Raw genomic sequence first — 16496 nt, forward strand, 5'->3', positions numbered from 1 at the left:
TGTGGCCACATAAGAAAAAGAGGAAAAAAGTTACTTTTGTCTGCAGATTTCTGAGCCTGAAGTCATAATTCAGACTTTCTCTCTTAAGGGAAATCAGAATTCTGATAAATATCTTCCTCTCTGAAATAATAAAAACCCCACTGATACGGATCTTGTTTGCATTCCAAAGAACCTAAAATATTCTGTCACTTTTCAAGGAAGGTTTCACAGCCGATGTCTCGGTTTTGGCGCAGCATGTAAAGCAACTGTGCGTAAATATTTCTTGTCATCTGAGAATGAGAACTGATGACAAGACAGCTAAAAAATAATTTGGATCGTCCTCTGAGTGCTTCATTATTACTAATTATATTCTTTTGTTCAGTATTTTCACTCCAAATATCTTTGTTGATTTCTCACATTCAAGACACAATAGTTACATCAACGTAGCACAATAAATTATATTATCTTGTAAAACATTCTTTGATTGATAAATGCCTGTAAAACACTTCATTTAAAGGAACGTCCTCCAGCCTAAAATTATGTCTTTTTTTTAAGAAGACAATAAAGAAGCTACAGGTGATCTGAAGATGAGATAACATCAGCCATTATTCCCTTCAGCATGTTCATGTTCAGTTTCAAAGCTGCACACACACACACACACACACACACACACGCAGACTTTAATTCAGACTTTAAACGCAAAAGAAAAAAGTCACAGTTTATTTTTTTCACACTTTTACTATTCAGAGACATCTACTGATTTAATTTCCTCTGTAACATAGGCTGTTTTCATCTTTCTCTCTTATGTTGCATCTTATATTCTGATGAATAAATGTTCTAGGTTTTCTGAAATTGACTCCTTGCTCCTTAGGCAGTGAACTTTTCACCGCTCGTAAACCCCCTTGTTAACAGGGATCGCATTATATTTAAGAAATATAAAGAAATTTCATTTTTGAATGGTTCTGTAGCTTCAGCAGAGCAACCATCTCCAACTGCACAGTTGCTTAGTGTTATCTTTTTCCACAGATTGACGTTCGCAGCCGGGAAACCTTCACTGGATGTCAATTCAGCCTCAACTGGAATTGTTACAGTGGCAACTGTGGCAATAGCACCAGTAATCGGAGAGGCACACTCGACAGAAGCACCAATACACAAGGATATAACAGGCGATGGTGCGAAACTGAGGCAGTCTCAACAAGAAGAGTCCTGAGTGACAAACCGTTTGATTTGAGGTGAGTTTGTTGTTTCATTAAATCAGATTAATATTGTTGTTGCTGTTCTTGATTTATTGAGTGAAGTTTGTGAAGCTTTGTCTTGGTCATCAAACCTGCTTTAAGCAAGTTGCTCATAATTAATCAAGAACATTGTTTCCACACATACCAGGACATCCAGCTGCTGTTGGGTCCAAACCCGAAACCATGTAAGCAGTTGGACTCAACTAACCTCTGTGGATTTGGGAACAAGATCTGACACTGGAAAACCAAACAGATCACCAGACATCGCCATTCTTCCTCTCCTACGGTAAGTTCCCTGCAGTGAGGGTGAAACAGATCAGTTAAACTCTGATCACTAGTCTCTAGTCTAGTCTAATTTTGTGGGAACCTGTGGGAGATGTCCTGCTCTCCCAGTGGTGGTATGTTGAAGATATATTGTGGCAGCCAAATAATTGTGTCAAAAAGTCCAAAAATACTGGAATAATTGGACTGAAAGCAAAACGTAGACTGCAAACATTGTTACCGGGAATGTTTCCTACAAACCAAAAGATCTGCCAGCAGGATAATATCCTTGATCCGATTACTCACTATATGTCTCTGGATTTACATGGCAAGATGGAGAGAAGTTTACCATTGTCCAGTTGTGTATTCCCCAAAGTCCCGTTTAACACATGACTGGTTTTGTGTGGTTTGTTCATGCGGTGTCACCATACCTAACTGTCAAACAAGACCGATGCACTTTGCAGAAATTGTTACTAACTGTTCTAAATGTTTCTATTCAAGCATGCCCCAGAACTGTCCACGGACATACAAACTGCCGTCGTTTGATCCTGACGGTGACAACGTTCAATGCAGATATGGAAACAACAGATCTGTGGAGTGCAGCGCGTGCACCTCACCTTCAGGCTTCGACTTAGATCAGGTTAGTCAACAAATCCATGTGCAAGGTATGAGGAAACTGGTTACTGATGAATTGATTGATGCCTAACTTAACTAGTACTTGGTCACATCCGCAGGGCTCTTGCACATTAAACTACCGCTCCGCCCCTGCTGACAGCAGAGTTTATGGATTTGAGATGGTTGTGGAGGACTTCCCAAAAAGCAACATCCTCCTGATCTACGATGACGGATCCCGGTCCTACAGGGCGCCTCTGCCTGTGAGGGCAATGGGACAAGGAGCAACCACAGCTGCACCCTCAACGTACCCTGGTCCTCTCAGTAAACTACCTTTGCATTTCTCTTTTCTGGGTAAGTTTCACTTGTCATTATTTTCTGACTACATTATTAATGAGCAAATCTTTATTCTTTGATATCTTAGATAAAGACTTTGACATTGAGTGGAAAGGTCACTGCATGTTGCAGCTCAGGCAACACCCTCATATGTAGACCTTTTTTTTTAATTTTTGACATTTTCAATTTTCAGTTTATTCAGTTTACTTTTGTCTTTGGTCAAGAAATTGTAGTGGAATAACTGCATTTGGTTTTTAAATTTGATTTGATTTGTTTCAACTCCAGTGGACCCATCTGCTCCATCATGTCAGGAGGGGCTCTACTTGCCAAGGTTGTTGCCCCCAACACCTGCAAATGGAGCACGCATCCAGGTAGAGATCAACAAAGAACTGGAGATAAAAGTCAAAGCACAAGCTTCTGCAGCAACGTAAGTAAGAATCAACGAGATCAATGTGGCAGAGAAAACAATTTTATAATTTCAGCAGGTGAAATAACATCAGATTAAAGAAGTCTGTGTTTTCTTTCTTTTGTTTTCATGCAGAGTGATTGATATCATCGTAAGTGGGCCCTTGAATATCAGCAAGCACAGGACCACAAATGGCGATTTTGCCATTAGGTGGACACCTATCACGGACGAACTGGGAAATTATTTCTCAATCTGCTTTGCTGTTGAAGCCATGGCAGGGTGAGCTCAGAGTCGAGAGAAAGTGAAAATTAGGAAAGCTACAAAAAAATAAGAAACTTATCAAACTGCCAAGATTTAAAGAGAAAAAAGTAATTCATTAAATGGTTAAATCAGAGGAAAACGTGAATCAAAAGTTAAAAAAAAGTTTCAAAAACCATTTTCAAACTACATCTTACTCCCAAAGTCTGGTTTCAGTCACTTAACAATTATACTTCTATCACATTACATGTAAGAAGGAGACACAAAACAAACACTATGACTTTAAAGGTGTAATATGTTAGAGTTGGCCACTGTCTCAGCAATGTCACTCCAAACAAATAGGGGGCAGCATGTCATGATCCTCCTCAGTTATAATGTTGTAACAGTGTTTACTGATGCTTTCCAGGTTGAGCATCTACCAGTCTGAGATGAGGTGTGTTGTGGTGGACGTTGTGGATCAGATAGGTGAGTTCAAGCGTTACTTCAGAATCAACATTTTGTACTTTAACTGCATTTGTAATGATGTGTCTTCAGCCAATATGCTATCACATGCTGAACGCCATGTTGAGGTGTCAAATACTGACCATGTAAATTGTGTACATGAGAGAACATTTTTTAAAGCTGAACTGGACTCATGTTACGAAACAAAACCGTCAATTGTACATTGAAAAATTGTACAAAAAAATACCACCAGGGTTCTTTATTCATACAAACTGAAGCCTGTCCATGGATATACTTCACTTGGTGTAAACTCAGAGTTAACCTGTGGAGTTTCCTTTAAGCTAAACAAACGCAAGTCATGTTCAGTGGTGGAATGTAACAAGGTACCTGTACTTTACTCGAGTATTTCCATTTCATGAAGTTATTTGAAACCCTCTTAGATGACAACTTTTTCCTAACTTTCCCAAACTTGTTGATATACACCATTGTGTCCTGTGTTTTATGAGTAAGGAATGCTCCATCTGAGTGAGATCTGGTGAATCTGGAGGTCCGGTTGATGCTTTGAACTCTTCGTCACTTTCTTTCAGCCATTCCTGAGCTGCTCTTCAGCATAACGTGTATAAATAATTGACAAATATAATGTTTGTCTTTGCCCTAGTTAAATCCTATGTGAGCTGCAGTGAGTCCGCAATGACAGTAGAGATTGAGAAATCTTCATTCCCTCGACTCAGTGAGGATCATTTGCGGCTCAATGACCCCACCAACACCGTCTGCAGCCTCCAGAGACACTCCAACAGCACTCATGTCGTCGCTGTCATCCCCCTCAACGCTTGTGGCACTCAGATCGAGGTAACGCAGGTTCATTTGCTGGTTTCATGTGATCTTCTCTTCTCAGCAGTATGATGACTGAGTATATGACTTTATATTCTGCAGGAAGATGAGGACAACCTGATTTTCACAAATGAAATCACCACCATCGACAGAAGGACGGATGTGATCACCAGGAAACACCTGCTGGAAGTGCAGGTCTGCTGTCAGTACCCAAAACGGGGAAATGTGTCACAGAGCTTCACCGTGCACAGGCCGAACGTAACGGTCTGGGAGAAAGGCTACGGCAAGTTTACCTACGGGTTCGAGTTCTATCCTGACAGCACATTCAGAACCATGGTGGATCCAAATTCGTACCCTCTGGAGTACGAGATAGGGAGCAGGGTTTTCATGCAGATCGCGGCCACCTCTTCAATCAACAACACCGAGCTGTTTGTGGAATCCTGCACCGCTGCACCATATGACAACCCAAACTCCAGGCCAAAATACACCATCATTGAAAATGGGTAAGTATGAGTGTGAGTACACCCTCTAGTGGCGGCAGAGGACATAACAAATCACCTGTTATTGTGAATGAGAGTGTGAGAGCTTGTTCATCGTGCATGTTTGCTACCATAGACTCCACCTGTCCATCCAGTTGTAGACAGCGGAAGGACAGATGAACTAAATAGTAAATACTAAATAACAAACATGGTGTGTGAGGACAGAAAGCAGAGGGCTTAGCTTTCACTTGTTGTTTGGTCCTGATGTGGTAACGCAGCAACTGCAGCTCGTACTTCTGTGGCGTTCTGATTTTCAGGTGACACATTCAAGAACGCAACAACGTCTGTGTTCACGTCCTTGTATCTGGCCTAAACATATATGAAAGGCCTTCCTGATATGTAGGTAACATGAAATGGCCTGTTGGATAGGTTTAGGAAAAGATCCTTGATGTTGATCTCTGGTCTCCTGGGTGAAGGTCCCATGTGAGACACATAGGATACCATGTCTGGTGGAAGAGGATCTGACTGTCTCATATTGTCACAGATGGGGCATCAGTTTGAACTCTCTTTTCTTTGTTCTGTTAAGGTGTAACGTGGACTCGACTCTTCAAAGATACGCCCCTAACCACCAGAGACAGTTCAAGTTCAGCATGGAGGCCTTCAAGTTCATCGGTCAGAATAACCAGGTGAGGGATGGATTATATGGTTAGACTGGAGGGACTGACAGCAAATGTCTCTGTGATCATCTCTTAATGCCTCAATTAACAGATTCAATTCATAATTTCCTCCTTTTATATATGTATTATTTTATATAGTTTCATATTGCAAATCTGATGACCACAACTGAAACACCTATCTTTAATAAACCTGATGCTGACATGTTTGACCAAAGGCATGATCTTGTATTTGGGGTCTGACAGCTGTGTATCTCTAAAGTTGTTTGACAAGAAGAGAAGTGTATGTCTGCTAAATGACAGCGTGTCCTGTATTCAGGTGTACATCAGCTGTTCAGTCATGATGTGTGAAGCAGGGAACCCCAACACCAGGTGTGCACAGGGATGCATCAACTCCACCCAGCCAGGTGGTCACAACATCGCAAAGAGAGAGGTTGTCACCCAGACTTCAAGGCACCTGGTTTCCCAGGGTCCCCTCCGCTTAAAGAGATCAGCAGAAGGTGCTGAAAGTCCAGGTAATGAGAACAGGGAGTGTTTTCTGAGCAGCACGCCTGCCGTGTTTGAGAGTGGTTTCACATTATGCTTCTCTTTCCTCCAGTGATGAACCCGAACCTGAACCTGAACCTGGTCTTCATCGCTGGATGTCTTCTTGCAGCTGTCGGCATGATCAGTGCTGTGGTCATGTACAAAACCAAAGTGTCAAAGGTCAAATACCAACCTCTGAACGCATTCGAGAGTTAAACAACTGTGTGAGCAGAATATAAGATCTGTTTTTTATTAAGTTTGAAGATATGAAGCTCTTGATGATGGGTGTCGGGTGTCTTTTTTAAACAAATGCATGTATCTTACATACAGAAATTTTTACATTAAATGAAACTTAAAATGAAGGATGAACAGCTGGTGCTGCAGCTGCTGGCTATTCACGTGTTGTGTTTACTGTCGTGGGATTCAATGTAACCTTACAACTGTTTCTACTTTTATGTATGACAGTATGATCTATCTTTTATGTGTGTAATCTGTTCAAATTATATTTGAATATGTACGGATATGCCATCTGTCAAATTCCTGCTGAGCATATCAGAAGATTCAACAGATGTTTGTATAGAATTTAATAAGAATTTGATTTCTCTTTTCTTTTTAGGTATTTGTTTAGTTTAATCATTTCCTTTTTAAGCATATTCAGTTTTGTTTAGTTAGTATTTTGTCTGTTTTTGTGTGTGTCTGCGAATTTGGGGTAATGCTGCGGGTACATTAGGTTATATAGGTAGAAGGGAAGTAGGAAGTAGGACCATGATGCACTTGGGTTGGGTCCTGGTTTTTACCTGAGCCGAAGAGGCATGCAGGATTGTTCTTTGTTTGCTTGCTTTTTGGGAAATAAATCATGGAAAAAAAAACAAATGAAGTTTGAGTGGACATTAAACTTATTTCACCTGCGTACATTCCATTCTTCCATTTACATTTTTAAGGTTGATTAAAGGAGCAATCTGTTATTCAGTCAGACAACTCACGTTTGAGTTTGGCATCTAGGCTCTGACCTCATCACTCCCCGCAGATGTGTTCACATGAGATATTGGGGAGTGATTATATTATAAACATCAGTATTCTCAGTTTTAAACACCTCTTCGCTGCTGATGACCTTTTTTCAGTCAAATGTGTTCCACAGCATCTATTCCCTCTTAATTAGTCTTTTAACAGTCAATCATTGTCATCGATGGTTCACTTTTGTGCCTCTTATGTTGTTTTTATGTTAAAGTATTTCTTGTATTCATAATGAAATGTCAGTCAGCAGTGCAGAGATGCCTCGTATAGAGAGAGAGAAAGGAAGCCGGAACCAAAGAATGTTTGACATTTTAATCTGAAAAATGACAAATAACTATCAGACTAGATGACAATTAATTTTCTTTTAAGCATGATCGATTCATTGTTTCCTCACCAGGTCCATGTGCCCTTTTTGGACTTGAACACACTCTGAAGGTGTCGGTGTCGCCCCTGTGACAGTAATGATTACACACAAGTCTTCATAAAGTGACTACGAGGAACTTTCAGTTTTTCTTTATTTTATCAGCCCCTTTTGAAGAAAGCAGTACGACGCCAGCGCCTGCAGACCTCTGTAAATATCTCTGCCAGCCTGTTCCACAAGCGAGTGACAGAGAGCTCGCGATGAGGTTACGTATCTATATGTGATATTATATATGTGATATATGTGATTGCACCGGAGCACACGCAGTCTGTTCTCTGATGGTCTCAGGGATGCAGATCTGATGTCAGGACTGGACTTTTTTTGCCCGTATGCAGCTCATACCATACCACCATAAATCACAACTTCGTAGAGGCTCACTATAACATTCAAAAAGTACTGCAGAGGGACACATTTACTGTGCTTACCTTTCTTGTTTGTTTGTCCTACACAGCCAACAGTGCTCATCACTGCTTACTTAACTCTTACATTAGTAAATCATAATTTGAAGGGTCATTTAATGTCTACTCATGTTCTTATCTTTCACCTCCCTCCAACCCTCCCGGATCCCCAGTTCTTCTCACCATCTTCCTTTTCTCCCAGTGTATGGGACGACTTTAGTCTAACCAAGTTGTGTAAACTAACTGATCACGTTTTTTTCAGTGCCAGTTATGCTGGTGAACAGTTCTAAAAAACACACAGTTCTGAGAGCACAATATGAAAGATGGAAGCTAATGTAAGAAACTACCCATTCAATTGTGCTGTAGTGGAGGAGACCAGAGATGGAATGTGGAGTCAGAAATATATATTATATTGAATAATTTAGGGTGTTTTTATTGGGGGTGGATAATTCGTGTTTTTCAGAAATTGGGGGGGACATGTGTTAGAGATGGATGGTCTCGTTGCTGGTCATTTATAATCACCAGAGGAAACTTCTCTTCAGACCAGTCTGTTGGACAGTTTGTCCCAAGTGCTGCAAATGCAAAACCAGTCGTTGGATAGTTGTTATGCAATGTGTGTTATTTCCAAGCAGCCCCTGAATGCATCATGGAGTGTGTCGCTGCAGATGTTTCGGTTGGAAGATGGAACAGAATTAAGTTTCGATCTGACTGGACTGTCTTGTCTGCCTAGGTGGCACAGAATCACCGATATCAATACCGATGCGTTAATTATGTCTGAGCTGAACTTCTGGGTATATTTTATTTATCACAGATGAACTTCTAGAAGACGCAGGTAGCTTTTTCTGCCCACTGCTCCATCACAGAATATTAAATCATATAACCGAATCACGAGGCAGCTGTAAAGAGGTACATATCAAGTGTTAATCATGTGAATCATGTTATTAAGAGGTGATCTTTAAATCAGCAGCAGCAGAGATCTTATTGTTCCCAGGATGTGATCTGATATTGATCCTGCTGAGGAAAGAATCGATCCTCGAAACAAATCAGTCCCGTTAACATCAGCAGCGTCAATGCCTCGGGGATCGATCCTCCTCCCCTGGATTAATTCCAGCTGTTTACAGCAGTCTGACAGAAAACGGTCAAACAGTCTGACTGAATCTTTTCAGAGACTCGGATCGTGAAGGGACTGAAGTTTGAGGAGAAACATGTATTTTTTCGCAGTGTTGGTCCTGTTGGGAACAGAACTGAGGACAGTCAGCAGCGGTAAATCACACTTTTCTTACACACCAGTGAGGGAAAGTCAGAGAGGTGAAGCTGAGACATCTTTACAAGTCAGATTCCTGGTATTTATACGTCTCCCTCTGAAGAAAGTTCGGTGATTTGCATGTGTTGTTTGAGCAGGGAAATGTAAAAGCATTCAAGTAGTAAAAGTAAAAATGTCCCTGGTGACTGTTAGATATAGCTACTATTAAATAATTATTATTCACGCTTTCATGGAAAAGCTGAATTTTACAGTTGGAGATGTTTAATGTGGAGCACATCTGATTATGTTCATTATTGATGGATTTGATTGTTACTTTCTTGATTAATTGATTGTTGATGGTGAGAAAAGCCAATTAAAAGTTATCAGAGGCCCAAGTTTCAAAACACTCGTCCAAAAATTAAATATAAGATTGTGTTTCATTACAACAAAAACACATTTTAAAATAACTAAAACTGTCAGATAAATGTGGTGGAGTAGAAGTATAAAGTAGCCTCAGTAGAAGAGACTCCAGTAAAGTACAAGTACCTTAAATCTAGCACTTGAGTACTTGAGTTACTTTACTTAGTTCCATGTCTTCACCAGTAGAGCTAAATCACATCTGGAAATAAATTGGTGGAGTTACCCTTTAAAGTGTTTATCTTACTGCATTAAGCAGTTTAATCATGAAGAAAATAAAGCTGACTAGAGGGTTTTTATCACCTGACGTTGCTTTTTCAGCGCTACGTCTGTTAACAGTTTATAATCCACTGTCAACTCCAGTTAAATCCAGCGTGACCTGCACCGAGACCACGATGACGGTGGCCATTGAGAGAGCTTCGTACCCTGGACTCCTTGTTGGTCATCTGCAGCTCCTTAAACCTGCCGACACCCGCTGCAGCTTCCAGTCCAACAGCACCCACATCTACGCTGTCGTCCCCCTCAGCAATTGTGGCACTGAGATCCAGGTAACGCAGGGTCGTACGTGCACGTCCGTCACTGATCCCAGACAGTAATGAGTTTTTGGCCCAAGCATGAAGAACAGGAGCAGTTTCCTGATTTGTTCCGGTTGAACTCTCTGTTTCTCTGTTGACACGCTGTGCTTGTGCCCTGCTTAGGTTTACTAAACCATAGGCTAAACCAATTGCATGTAGACTGTAAGGACGTGTCCATGCCAATCTGTCCCCTTTGTCAGACAGCGGTGGAGAGGTGGTGTCACAGCAGCAGGTGAACTTGAATAAGGACATGGTGGTTAATTTAATTTTAAGTGTTAGCTAGTTAAAAGTAGGCCTAGTGAGTCATGCTGTGTCACTGCTCATAGCATCAATATTTTATTCATCAGGTGACAGAGGAACCTCGGCCAGGTTGACGCTCGTATAGAGAAGATTCAGGGCTACAGTTAAATTTGACATGGTGCTATACTAAATGATTTACTGCATATGTTTGACTGCTCATGTACAGTAGGGAATGCATCGTACAAAGTCAATGTCAGGCTGGCATCATGTGTTATTTCATTGGGGTGCTGCAGCAGTCTTGCCTGGTTGTAGGCCAGGTGGAGGCCAGGTGGAGTTACAGGTGAGACAGAGTGGTGCTCTCTCAGTATGAGAATGTTTTGACTCACTTAGAGGAGATGGGAGCCAACTATGGAACCAGCACAGGTGCAAAGGCAAATGGGAACAAAGAGCGTTTTGACAAAACAATGGTAGGCCTTCTTTTGGCAGTCGAGGTAACTGAGATCCTTGAATGTCTGAATAAGTCCCTACAGAAACAGACTGAAACTATCGCATACATGAAGAGTGCGATTGATTGTGTAAGATTCACTGTAAAGGGTAAGAGGAGTGAGACAGGCTTCCACGTGATTTTTGATAAAGCAGTGGAAATGGTTGAATCCCTTTGGAGTGAATCAATTCAGCTTCCCTACCAAAGGCCTACCAACATGCTAGATCGTGTAGATGTCAAGTGTTAGGCCAAGATTTAACCAGACTGATCTGAGAATCTTTCAGGAACTTGAGGAAGTCAGTGAAATTGCTCGTCAGAGCTAAACATCAGCCTTAACATCAACAGCCTTAAAATTCAGCTGTCAATGTTCAGGTCTAAACACTAAACTCAGTCCACCACATATGTGACTGATCTCATGAGAGAGATGCCAGTTGAGACCAGAGGCCCATTTGATCAGGTAGAAACCCTTCTGAGAACCCTTCTAAAACATGGCTCACAGCCACAGTGGCACAGGTGAGGTTGAGCCATGCTGCTGCGTGCCACGTCCACCAAGAGAGGTTGGATAATGTTGACATTAAACAAACATGCCTCTTTTATAAAAGAGCAAGGCAGTAGATGTTGGGCTATTTTAATGGAAGGTTGAAGATTTATTGGTCCTGACTTATAGGTTTCGTTTTGAGCAAATAACTTTCTCTTTTGACAGGCCTTTTTCATTTTAGCAGCCTTTATTTTTTTAATCGTAGCCTGGTGGATTGATTTTGTGAACACCAGGTTATGGTCCTCAATGCACCAAAGCCAGCATAGTGCTAAAATGTGGGCATTGTACATGTTTGTGTTTTGTTGTTAATCTATGTATAATGCAAAGTTTAATGCAGTGGTTTGCACTATTATGTAATGTAATGCACTATGACTGAGGTAAAGTTCAGACATCGTGATTACACCGCCTCCCCGTCTGTCATTAGTGTCGTTACACCATTTAAAGCGAAACTCTATCCAAAATGCAACCTAGGCTTTTTTAGTGAATGTACCCGAGTCAAACCTTCGCGTAAAAGCATAATTACAATGAAAGAGGCACTTCTAAGATTTACTGTATTTTTGTTTTCTTTGTCCCCACCAATGTCAAAATCAAACCTACACCCTTTACAACAACAGCATGGTTGGGAGTAAGAAAACATCCGGTGTGGCTTTGAATGACCTACCTGTTTAGGTCGCCACAAAAACACCTGGAGATGGTCCAGCTTCCAGTGAAAAAAATAACAGCTGGAGATCTCCATCTCAATCTGCAGCTGGCTGTTTGGCAGCCTGGTTGGCTTGTGATAACGCCACCACCATCCCCTCAACCTCTCTGTAAGTCAGCTAACGAGCATATAATATGAACATGATATGCCACATTTGGTACTAATGTCAACATTGGACATAGTCATAACCGAACCATAAGTGACCCTGCTGAGGCCCAAATGTGTTGGCTATCTGTGAATAGAGTTGCTTCTCCTTTTCATCACTAAATAATTCATTTATAAAACCGGTATGATGACTAACTGTATGACCTTCAACTTTGCAGGAAGATGAAAACAACCTCATTTTCAAGAATGAAATCACGTCGGTCGACAACACCAATGAAGTGATCACCAGAAAATGTGAGGTGAAGGTGCAGTTCCAGTGCCAGTACCCCAAACGGGGAAAAGTGAAACAGACCTTCTCAGCCCACAGAGAGAACGTCACGGTGTTGGAGAAAGGCTTCGGCAGGTTCACCTACGAGTTTGAGTTCTACCCTGACAGCCAGTACAGGAACGTGATCTCCGCCAGGTCGTACCCTCTGGAGTGTCAGCTCAGGAGCAGGATGTTCATGCAGATAAAGGCCACCACTACACTCAGCAACACCGAGCTGTTTGTGGAGTCCTGCAGCGCTGCACCATATGACAACCCAAACTCCATGCCAACCTACCCCATCATTGACAGAGGGTATGTATGAGTGCACCCTCTAGTGACGACAGAGGACGTAACAAAGTAAATACTGAGAAGTTCATCTACTCACCTTGGAGATGATTACCTCCTGTTACCTGTGCCGTGTGAATGCTTGATTTCCCTTTCAGAGCCACAGAGGCAACATGTGTTTCTATGTTTTACTCTCTAGGTGTGACAAGGACTCGACTGTTAAACGCCATCCCTCCCCCACCAAGAGACACTTCAGGTTCAGCATGGAGGCCTTCAAGTTCATCGGTCTGCATGACCAGGTGAGGAAGACACAGACATTTTCACTATGCGAGACCACACCATCTTTATTCTAAAGTCACAGCACATTACAAATCATCTGTAAATACCCCAAACACTTTCTACTTATAAATTCCTTAAAAGTGAAATATTTGTCCTGGAGAAACAATATCTGCTGATGTCACGCCAGCGTGTCCTTTGGATTTTAGGTGTACATCAGCTGTTCAGTCATGATGTGTGAAATGGAGGCCGACAACACCAGGTGCTCTCAGGGATGCATCAACTCTGGACGGTTAGGACGTCACGTAAGAAGCGAGGCTGTCACCCAGACTTCAAGGCACCTGGTTTCCCAGGGTCCCCTCCGCTTAAAGAGATCAGCAGAAGGTGCTGAAAGTCCAGGTAATGAGAACAGGGAGTGTTTTCTGAGCAGCACGCCTGCCGTGTTTGAGAGTGGTTTCACATTATGCTTCTCTTTCCTCCAGTGATGAACCCGAACCTGAACCTGAACCTGGTCTTCATCGCTGGATGTCTTCTTGCAGCCGTCGGCATGATCTGTGCTGTGGTCATGTACAAAACCAAAGTGTCAGAGGTCAAATACCAACCTCTGAACGCATTTGAGAGCGTTCCAGCAGCATGAGCAGAATACAGGTTCTGTTTTATTTACATCTGAAGATCTCAGGCTTGCTTTCGATTTGCTTGCTGCCAGACAGGAAGTTTTATATGCTGCTGCTGCGAGATCAGGCTCAGCGTTTACTGTCGGGGGATTGTGTTTAGCTTCACAGCTGCTTTTACTACTATGCATGACGGTATGATGTCAGGCAAGTACCTGTATGTTATCCAATCATACCTGCGTCAAAGGACACCATTACATGTCGAAGTCCTTTACAGCTCAATCTAAGTCAGTCATGATACTCTTGTTTATTGCATCATTGAAACAACACATTCTGTCTGTTCCTTTATATCCAACACACACAAACACACACCTGAATCTGAACCTGTGGCCTAAAACTGAGCTGTTTCCCAGTAAGAGACAGGTCTCTTAGCAGATGACTTCAGTTATCTGTTCTCGGGTCAAAGACATAAAACAGAAAAGCAGAAGAAACGAGATTTAATGTTTGATAAAAGGACTCATACAGTTTCTAATGGAGTAATCATTTCTGTTGACACGATGCAATAAACAATAACCAGTAAAGATATTTTTTTAATTATGGATTAAAGTATTTTCATAATAAGACATTTCAAATATAAGCTTTTAATGCTTAAAGTTGCATTTTTTTTCAGTCGTCTGTTTCTTGTGTTTAAGAGATCTTAAGACTTCTTTCTTCTCGTGGTCCAAATCTCTCCTGGTACTCCGACCAGCTGCACAGCTAACAAGCTAACAGTAGCTACAGTCATAAATATCGACCTTAGAAAACATCATGTGGTTGTTTTCTGTCCAGGAAAAAGCCTCAGTCTACAGCCAAGTGATGATCCTTCTCTTATCAGGTCGAGGATTCAAATTTGACTCCTTTTCATTTCTTTGTATTGGCTCGATTGTAAATGTGTTTGACCTCCATGATCTCCCAAATATAAAGAAATAAAGAGTGAACTGTACTGTTCTGTAAAAGGTGTTATATGTGGTGAAACACACACTGGGTGAAAAGATGTCAGAGTTAGTTTATGAAAGAAATACGATCGAGAAAGAAGAGCATGTGAATTAAAACACTGTCAGATGGGATCTGTCGCAGAGAAGCAGATTATATAAACTTTTCTACAATTAACTGTAACTGGCAGCAGAGTTAAGATACGTTCAAGTACAGCGAACGCTCCAAACAAATAGTGTGAACGGCGTCACTTGGTACGTGAGGGCAGGATCACAGTGTTTTCAGTTTTGTTTAGTTACATTACATCTGACAGATGTTACAGACCTGGGATCTGTGTCTACGACAGTGGTGTTGCATTCAGGAACTGTGGGAGGCGCCAAATCACACAGGATGACAATTTCTACATATTGATGTTGTTTAAATTACTTGGATTTTTTTTTCTCTGCTACATTTCTATTGATTCCATCACGTTGACTGTTTTCAGAACAAATATTTTTCTTTTCTTTTGTTTTTCAAGGGGTCTACATGTTTTAAAGTCTTCTCACAGAATCGTACACTCTTGTGATCTTTGTGGGCTGAAAAATGAAAATGAAATGTTAAAGAAAATCCTCAAATCAGTAAATAAAGCAAAGCATTCGTTTTAGAATTCCCTCCAAATTACAAGGAAGGTGTTATCAAGAAATAATGCAATGCTTTTATTTATTTATATATTTTTCCAGATATTTTGGTGTTTTCGGCTATTGTCCCTCTCACATAATATATACACAGTGAGGTTTCTGATAAATAATCACCAGTAATGTGGACATTAAAACTAAGTTAGTAGAAACAAAAATCAGAAGATGATGAACAGTCTGATACGTTCAGACGAGGAGAACACTTTACTGTAATGAAGCCTTTAAAAAAAAGAAGACAACACTTCCAAATCCAAAATCTGAGACCACATCGTAATAACAATATAATATAGTGTATATTGCCCAGCCCTGGTTCCTTTATAAGGATCAAAATGCCAATATAATGTTTTATTTTTTCTTGGTTTAGACTTCACATTATTTTACACCCTGCATTCTGAATAAGAGGCTTGTTGCGTTGATTAAGCACAAGATGGCGCCGCAGTTCTGTTCATTGTGAGTCCTGCATGAGCGTTTCATCATATGAATGTAGGTCAGTCAGTGAAATGGTTAAAAAACAAAACAAATTATTACAATAATTAACCGAAATATATTATTTGTAAAAAAAAAAAAAAGGATCCACTCCAACAATCTGTTCTCACAGATATCATGTTTATTGTCTAGATATACAGGCCTGAATTATATAAAACACTGCGATTATGACTATTTTTTTCTTACCTTTTTAAAAATATTGTTTTTGTTTTTGTTTTGTTTTTTTGCTGTTATTGTTTTTTTTTTATATATTCTGTCCTTTAGCTGCTGTGGCAAACACATGTCCCCGTTTGTGGGACAATAAAGGATTCAGATTCTGATTCTGATATATTTAAATTTTTTCTATATATTATATACAGTTATATTAACACTACCAACTTTGCACAATGTTCAATTTTGTTTCCATTCATATTAAACTGTATGCAAAAAACAAACAAAAAACAAAAACAAAAAAAAAAAACAAAGAAAAAAATCAAGATTATAATTCAACAAGTATGCAAATGAAATAGGAAGTCTATCTAAGACAAAGTGTTTGGACAGTGTTACATGTACAGGTGATTATTAGTATATTATAGAGTATTAATTATGCCTACCTACATAGTGTGGGTTTACCTGAGCGCTGACTCTCAGTCCGACAGGAACTGAGCGCCGCCGCTGCTCTTCCCTTTCCTCCTGCCGCAGCCCGAGGAGCGCTGCTCTCCTCCCCGGACTAC

The 16496-nt window shown here is 40.8% G+C and overlaps 2 protein-coding genes across 3 annotated transcripts; both read left to right on the forward strand.

The window, feature by feature from the left end:
• Nucleotides 1-3100: 3100 nt before the first annotated feature.
• LOC119018078 (CUB and zona pellucida-like domain-containing protein 1) lies at nt 3101-6418 on the forward strand. Its single transcript, XM_037095433.1, has 7 exons — nt 3101-3108; nt 3494-3552; nt 4187-4377; nt 4462-4862; nt 5425-5524; nt 5832-6027; nt 6111-6418. The coding sequence occupies exons 1-7, from the start codon at nt 3101-3103 to the stop codon at nt 6251-6253; spliced, it is 1098 nt and encodes a 365-aa protein (XP_036951328.1). The 3' UTR covers nt 6254-6418.
• Nucleotides 6419-8632: 2214 nt separating this feature from the next.
• On the forward strand, nt 8633-14623 carry LOC119018386 (ZP domain-containing protein-like). 2 transcript variants are annotated; one of them, XM_037096008.1, is made up of 7 exons: nt 8633-8702; nt 9037-9133; nt 9894-10078; nt 12391-12791; nt 12964-13063; nt 13250-13439; nt 13523-14623. In XM_037096008.1, exons 2-7 carry the CDS (start codon nt 9076-9078, stop codon nt 13675-13677), a joined length of 1089 nt encoding a protein of 362 aa, XP_036951903.1. In that variant the 5' UTR covers nt 8633-8702; nt 9037-9075; the 3' UTR covers nt 13678-14623. The 2 variants fall into 2 exon arrangements, with proteins under 2 accessions (XP_036951903.1, XP_036951902.1); XM_037096007.1 differs by lacking the exon at nt 8633-8702 and having other exon boundaries at nt 8874-9133.
• Nucleotides 14624-16496: the final 1873 nt, after the last annotated feature.

Source organism: Acanthopagrus latus, chromosome 4, assembly GCF_904848185.1.
Source record: "Acanthopagrus latus isolate v.2019 chromosome 4, fAcaLat1.1, whole genome shotgun sequence".
In the NCBI taxonomy this organism is placed as follows: domain Eukaryota; kingdom Metazoa; phylum Chordata; class Actinopteri; order Spariformes; family Sparidae; genus Acanthopagrus; species Acanthopagrus latus.

Excerpts from the sequence above, each read along its gene's own strand:
- LOC119018386 (XM_037096008.1), top strand. The coding sequence starts at position 9,076 with ATGTATTTTTTCGCAGTGTTGGTCCTGTTGGGAACAGAACTGAGGACA. Across the intron at positions 10,079-12,390 it reads ATTGTGGCACTGAGATCCAG|GAAGATGAAAACAACCTCAT; the intron begins GTAACGCAGGGT and ends TCAACTTTGCAG. Across the intron at positions 12,792-12,963 it reads TACCCCATCATTGACAGAGG|GTGTGACAAGGACTCGACTG; the intron begins GTATGTATGAGT and ends TTTACTCTCTAG.
- LOC119018078 (XM_037095433.1), top strand. Across the intron at positions 4,863-5,424 it reads TACACCATCATTGAAAATGG|GTGTAACGTGGACTCGACTC; the intron begins GTAAGTATGAGT and ends TGTTCTGTTAAG. Across the intron at positions 6,028-6,110 it reads AGAAGGTGCTGAAAGTCCAG|TGATGAACCCGAACCTGAAC; the intron begins GTAATGAGAACA and ends TCTTTCCTCCAG.